This window comes from Eimeria maxima, genomic scaffold (genome assembly GCF_000499605.1).
Source record: "Eimeria maxima Weybridge genomic scaffold, Emw_scaff195, whole genome shotgun sequence".
Lineage (NCBI taxonomy): Eukaryota > Apicomplexa > Conoidasida > Eucoccidiorida > Eimeriidae > Eimeria > Eimeria maxima.
In genome coordinates this window covers 27,009-34,312 of record NW_013563632.1, presented here as the reverse complement: position 1 = coordinate 34,312, position 7,304 = coordinate 27,009, and the positions used below count along the sequence as shown (strand labels likewise).

The 7,304-nt window shown below is 50.9% G+C and overlaps 1 protein-coding gene across 1 annotated transcript in view; it reads right to left on the bottom strand.

The window, feature by feature from the left end:
• Positions 1–3,680: 3,680 nt before the first annotated feature.
• EMWEY_00020970 (hypothetical protein, conserved) overlaps positions 3,681–7,304 on the bottom strand; it is a gene marked incomplete at both ends in the record, with an annotated part of 10,271 nt that continues 6,647 nt past the window's right edge. The window contains one exon of the mRNA XM_013477816.1: positions 3,681–7,242. Coding sequence (XP_013333270.1) covers positions 3,681–7,242 — 3,562 coding nt within the window. The remainder of the gene's footprint in view (positions 7,243–7,304) is intronic.

Sequence of the window (7,304 nt, the reverse complement as noted above, 5' to 3'; positions counted from 1 at the left end):
AAAAAAAAAAAAAAAAAAAAAAAAAAATTCGTAAACCCTAAACCCTAAACCCTAAACCCTAGAAAATAGTAAACCCTAGAAAAAAGAATAAGGAAGAAAAATTAATTGAAATTAATACTAGTTTAGGGTATGAATAAAAAAGATTTATTTAATGAATTACAAAGGAGGAGCTATATATAAATATATAGGTTCGTGTTATTTCAAACCCTAAACCCTAAACCCTAAACCCTAAACCCTAAACCCTAAACCCTAGAGAGCCCTAAACCCTAAACCCTAGATCTGAAATATGAAATATGAAATATGAAATTGTCATGAATATGATATACTAAACTATATATTATAAACCCTAAACCCTAAACCCTAAACCCTAAACCCTAAACCCTAAACCCTAAACCCTTACGAGAGGCCGAATTCGCATCCGCCACTAGATAGACGTCTGCAACTTTTTGTACGGAACCTGTAAAGGTCCTCCTCAGTTAGGAGGGGCCTGCAAGCCATGTAGATATTTGCTGCTGCAGCTGCTGCTGCTGCTGCTGCTGCTGCTGTTACTACTACAGCTACTGCTGCAGTTAGTGTTCTTCTTTCTGTTGCTGCTGCTGCTGCTGCTGCTGCTGCTGCTGCTGTTAAAGCAAAGGGAGGTTAAGATCTGCTGCTGCATATCGCCTCCTTTCAGGTTGCTGCTGTTGCTGCTGTTGCTGCTGTTTATCTACAGCTTTTATTTCCTGTTGCTGCTGCAGCTGTTGTTGCTGCTGCTGCTGCTGTTGTTGCTGCTGCTGCTGCAGCTAGAGTATTATGGTTAGCTGCTGCTGCAGCTATTACCTGTTTTGCTGCTGTAAATGTTCGTGTTTCAGTTGCTGTTATAGTTGCAGCAGCAGCTTATGTTGCTGCTGCTGCAGTCGCTGCTGTTGCTGCTGCTGCTGCTGCTGCTGTTACTCCTTGCACGTGGTTGCTGCTGCTTGCTGCTGCTGTTGCTGCTGAGGAGAAAACGAAATAAACAAATAAATGATGCAGCAGCAGCAGCAGCAACAGCAGCAGCAAGAAGCTGCAAAGAAAAAGGTTTAATCCTTCTGTTACTGCTACTAGTGTAAATAGTAGTAGCAGCAGCAGCAGCAGCGCGAGCGCCTCAGCAGCAGCAGCAGCAGCAGCAAGGGCTAGGCAGCAGCTATAGATGATGAAAAAAGGTAGTAATAAGCTGATTAAGAAGGAAGAAAAGGAAGAAAAAGAAGCAGCAAGGAGAGGAGGAAGAAGAGGATGGATAATTGCTGCTGTTGCTGCAGTTGTTGCTACAGTTGCTGCTGTAGTAGTTGCTGTTGCTGTTGTTGCTGCTGCTGCTGCTCAAGGAGGGATCGGTCTCGAGACGCCTGGTGGCGGTGTTGCTGCTGCTGCTGCTGCTGTTGCTGCTGCAGCTGCTGTTAATAGGGAGAAATAATTAATTATTATTATTATAAATAATTATTTATATAAATTAATTAATAAAAAGGAAGAAAAAAGAGGAAATGAATTTGCTGCTGCTGCTACAATTTGCTGCTGCTGCTGCTTCCTTATTGGTGTTGTTGCGGTGTATGTATATACAGCAGCAGCAGCAGCAGCAGCAGCATACATATATACAATATATGCTCGCTCGATCGGTTCCAGCAGCAGCAGCAGCAGCAGCAGCAGCAGCAGCAGCAAGAAGAGGGGGAAAAGAATTAAATAAGGAAATGTTTTTTTTATATAAATAAAATAAAAGATGTTAAGAAGGAAAAAAAAGAATAATTATTCTTTTTTCTTATTCATAAAGGGGCGTCGTCTGCTGCTGCTGCTGCTGCTGCTGCTGACGCCTACAGCAACACCAGCAGCAACAGCAGCAAGCAGCAGCAGCAGCAGCAGCAGCAGCAGCAGCAACAGGCGCTCTCTCAACACAGTTCGGGTGTACATGCAGCTCAAGGGATTTTTTTTTCTTCTTTTTTTATGAGGAAGGAAATGAATAAATGAAGGAAAAAAAGAGGAAATAAGATATAATTATATTTAATTAAATAATAAATAAATAAATATGTATACAATTTACGTATATATATGTATATGTATATGTATATGTTGTATATATATGTAAGAAGGACGAACGACGAGGCGCAGCAGCAGCAGCAGCAGCAGCAAGAATAATTACTGCATAAAAAGGGTAATTATAAGGAAATAAATAATTAAATTAATATAAAAGGATAAATAAAGGAAGAAAAAGGAAATATAAATAAAAAATAAATAAATAAATATATAAATAAATAAGCTGCGTATACACCGCAACCAACGGACCCATTGGTTGCTGCTGGCTAGCTCCTTCGACAGGCTTGAGGTGTACGTACACCTCACGAATAAATAAATAAATAAATAAATAAATAAATAATTAATTAAATAAATAAATAATATATAAATCATATTATTAATTATTTATTCTTTTTATTTGCCTTTTTTTATTCTTACATATACCCTCCGCCAAACCCTAAACCCTAAACCCTAAACCCTAACTAACCACTGCCGACGAATTAGGGGCCCCCCAACACTAGCGCCTGTACCATGGGGGCCCTTATATATTCATCAACTGTATCCTGGGGCCCCTTTTGTACCTATTGGCTATTAACTAGGGGTCCCCTAAAGGGTACTTCTTGCACCCTGGGGCCCCCTCCTATCCTTCTGCTGTGTCACCTCCTCGATGTATCGTAATGATTAGCTACTGTACCCTGGGGGCCCCCTCATATGCAGCAATTGTACCCTAGGGGGCCCCTCATGTGCAGAAGGTGTACCCTGGGGGCCCCTTCATGCGCAGCAGGGTGTACCCGCGGGGGCCCCTTATGTGTATTGCTTGTGGCACTCTGGGGGCCCCCTTATATTGTAGCAACTGTACCCTGGGGGCCCCTTATAATATAGTTGCTGCTGTACCCTAGGGGCCCCCCATAGTATACATAGTATATAATGGCTATAGTACCCTAGGGGGCCCCATCTAGTGGATATTAGTTCTCCTTACCTTGGGGGCCCCTTGAGGTGTACAGCTGTACCCTTCTGGGGGCCCCCTTAAGATACGTTAACTGTACCCTAGGGGGCCCCCCTTAATAAAGTATATTATATAATAAAATAAAAAAAGGAGACACTTATATAACCAATGGTCTCCTTCATGACCAATGGTCTCCTTCCTCTTTTCTTATAAAAAGGAGACAAATTGTCTCCTTTTATTAATAAATAAATATAAATTAATAAAAAAGAGACAAAAAAAAGAACAAAAAGGAGACAATAATAAATAAAATGTGTCCCTTATGTCTTCTTCTTATCTCCTTTATATCTCATTTATTTATTTGCTGCAGCAGCAGCAGCAACAGTAGCAGCAGCAACAGTAGCAGCAGCAACAGTAGCAGCAGCAACAGTAGCAGCAGCAGGAGCAGCAGCAAAAGAAGCAGAAGCAACAGCAGCAGCAGCAGGAAAAGAGACAAATAAATACCCTAAAGAAAAGTGTCTCCTTTTTATTGTCTCTCCCTCCCCTCCCCTATAACAAAAAGACAAATTGGTGCTGGTGCTGCTGCTGCTGCTGCTGCAGCACTTGCTGCTGCTGCATCAGCAGCAGCTATTGCAGCACTTGTTGCTGCATAACATAACTTCCCACTGCAGCTGCTGCAGCACTTGCTGCTGCTGCTGCTGCTGCTGCTGCTGCTGCACTACCTTGCGTCCTTATTCCTTATACTGTCTCCTCTTAAGGATACACTTATTTTTTTGCTGCGTTGCTGCACCTTCGTGCTGCTAGCGAATGCTGCCTCTAGTGTAGGTGGGGGCCCCATGGGGCCCCTCATTGGGGCACCAGTGGGGGCCCCCCTGTACCCTTGGGGCCCCCCATAAGGAGACAGGGGGCCCCCTGCATGCGTTTCCTCTTGTATTAAGGGAGGAGACAATTGTCTCCTCTTATAAGGAGCAAAGTGTCCCCTTTCATCGGACAGATCTAAGGGTAACTGCTGCTGCTGCTGCTGCTGCTGCTGCTGTTGCTGCTGCTGTTGCTGCTGCTGCTGTTCGAATGACTGGATGCTGTCGATGCGCTTTTCTGCAGCAGCAGCAGCAGCAGCAGCAGCAGCTGTTGCTGCTGCTGCTGCGTCATTAACAGCTGCATCTATCTCTCTCCTTCGCTCGCGGAAGGTACTCCTCTCTCTGCGTCCCCTACTGCTGCTGCTGCTGCGTCTGCTGCTGTTGCTGGTGCTGCTGCTGCGCCTGCCTCTTCCCCTGTTACGTTTGTTGCTGTTGCTGCTACTGCCATCGATATTTACCCCTCCTTGCTCCTGTCCCCTTGGGGGGCCTCTGTCCCTCCATTGGGGGCCCCCCAGCTCCCATGGGGTTATTTTACGCTGCATGCGCTCGCGTGGCTGCTGCTGCTCTTGCTGTTGCTGCTGTTGCTGCTGTTGACGCTGCTGCCAGCTGCTGCTGCTGCTGCTGTTCCTGCTGCTGGTGTTCCTGCTGCTGCTGCTGCTGCAGTGCGTACCACGGTATTCCCACTGTGAGGACCTCGCTGTCTCTGGGCTGCAGCGCCGCAGCCGGTGCTTCTGCTGCTGCTGCTGCTGCTGCTGCTGCTGCTGCTGCGGTTGCTGCTGCTGCTGCTGCTGTTGCTGCATTGGTGTGGGTGGGGGGCGCTTGCGGGCTAGCGTATGTCTTCGCTGGTAAGACAAGGATTTGTATTTGCTGCTGCTTTTGCTGCTGCTGCTGTTGCTGCGTTTGTTGCTGCTGCTGTTGCTGTTGCTGCTGCTGCGGGGCCATCTCCTCCTCGCGCTTGCTGCAGTTCGTCTAAGTCTTTCTGCTCTGCTGCTGCTGCTGCAGTTGTTGTTGTTGTTGTTATTGCTGCTGCTGCGCCTTCTGCGGGTCCTGCTGCTGCTGCGCCTGCTGCTGCTGCTGTACATTGTCCTTGCTGCAGTCTGTCTCCCCTGCTGCTGTCTTGGCCCCTTGCTGCTGCTGCTGCTGCTGATGGGGCTACTCTTGCGGAACTTCCTGTTCCTTGTCCTGTAGATGCTACTGCTGTTGCTGCTGCGTCTGTTGCTGCTGCTGCTGCTGCGCCTGTAGGCCCTTGGCCGCAGACGATGGGGAGAGAAGTCCCTCTGTCTCCTTACGGGTGTACCCCTGGGGGGCCCCCTAAGAGAAGGGTACGGGGGCCCTTTCCTTGGGGGCCCCTGCTGCCAGCGAGCTGCTGTCCCTTCATCCTTATAATGGGGCATTTCCCTTTGTTGCTGCTGCTGCGGCTGCTGCTGCTGCAGATGCTTTGGCTGCTGGTTGTTGCTGCTGCTGTTGGATCTTGCTGCTGCATCCAAGGAACGAGGGGCCTCACTATTTTCCCTGTGGGGCCCCCTGCTTCTGGAGGCCCCCTCCCTGTCCCTGGGGGGCCCCCAAGGGCCCCTTGGGTCCCTGTTGCCTATGTTGGATGAAGGGGCCCCCGCCCATCTGTCCCTTTGCTGCTGTTCTAGGGACCTCATACTGCTGCTTCCCCTGGGGGCCCCCCTCCAGGCACCGCGATGGGCCCCCTGGTACATCGGCTGCTGCTGCTGCTGCTGTTGGTGCTGCTGCTGCTGCGGGGGGCCCCTGGGGCCCTCAGGAGAGGGTTCACAGGGACGCCATGGGTCCACTGAATCGTACTTAGAGGGGGCCTCCTCAGGCAAGGCTGGGGGCCCCCCCATCTCCTCCTCCTTGTCGCTGAGAGGGGGCCCCCAGGGTCCCCCAGAAGCAAAGAGGGGCCCCTTATGCTCAACGCTCCCTGCTGCTGCTGCTGCTGCTGCTGCTGCTGCTGGTCCGTCTGCTGTTGTAGTTGTAGGAACAGCAGCAGCATCAGCGGCTGAACTAGGGGCCCCTTCTGCTGCTGTTCCGTAGGGGACAGAAGGGTACAGCTGCTCGGGTATATGAGGGATTGGGGCCCCCCCCTCAACTACCCTATTGTCAGGGGGGCCCCCCAAGGAAGTCCCTTCTTTGTTGCTGCAGGGAGTGGCTGTTGGAAGGGCACCATGGTATAGGGGGCCCCCCATCACTTGCTGCTGAAGGGGGGGCCCCCTGCCCTCCTCTTCTGTCTGCATCCTTGTTTGTACCGCAGTACCCTCTTCAGTACCATCTTCAGTCGGGGGCCCCTCGGTGTCCCCTTCTGCACATTCACGCTTAGGGGCCCCCATTGATGAGTTGTCGTCTGCAGCAGCAGCAGCTGCTGCTGCTGTCTCCTCATGGCCGTACCCTGCTTCTCCTTGGGGCCCCCCAGCAAACATGGCTCCCTCTGAGTTCAGGGGCCCTCCAGGGGCCCTTTCTTCGTCAAAGGGTAGGCAGTGGGGGCCCCCATCCCTCTCGACATGGGTACCAGCTTGCAGGGGCCCCTCAGAGGGGCCCCCAGGGGGACCTTCCAGAGCCTCTCTTGCTGGGGCCCCCAAGATGTCTGTGTTGGGGGCCCCAACTGTTGGGGGGCCCCCCTCAATTAAGGGGTCCCCATCTAAGGGTCTTAAGGGTTCGTACCCTACTGCTTTTGCTGCCTTATATGTTGCAGCAAGGGCCCCCTGGGGGCCCCCATAAGTCTTAATACTGAATGTTTTGCTGTATAGTAGTTTACCTCTTCTTTTTCTGGGGGCCCCTCTGGGGGCCCCTGGGTCTGTCTGGGGTCCCCCTTGGCCCCCTGGGCCCCCTGAGGCCCCCATAGGGGGCCCCCCAGGGTACTTGGGGGCCCCCAAGGGAGAAGGAGAATGAGGTAATTGGAAGATACGTAGACAAAAACATTTCTTAACCCTACTCCATGATATACAAGGATAGGCAAAAGGCTTGAGGGCCTGTACCTGCATATCTATACTAGTACCCTCTTCTATCTGGGGGCCCCCAGACGGTGGGGGGCCCCCCACAGATAGTATGCCTTGATGGTCTGTAGAGGGGGCCCCCGTGCTCCGACGTACTATACCATCTACAGGGGCCCCCTGAGGACTTGTACTGTCTTCGCTGAAGCTAAGATGCCCTTGATCTTGCTGCTGCTGCTGCTGCTGCTGCTGCTGCTGCTGCAGTAGCTGCTGTTGCTGCAGTTGCTGCAGTTGCTGTTGCTGCTGCTGTTGCAGTTCTTGCTGCTGCTGCTGCTGCTGCTGCTGCTCAATAAACTCACAAGCAGCAGCTAGCTGAGTAGCTAGCTCCTCCTCTCCCTTAACAGGGAATTCCTTTCTTATTGCATTCCTATCTAACCTGCTAGGGGGCCCCCCTAATGAGGACACACGACGACCACGGAAGCATGCAACCCTGCAGCAGCAGCAGCAACAGCAACAGCAGCAGCAGCAGCAAGGAGAGAGGGGATATGGGGC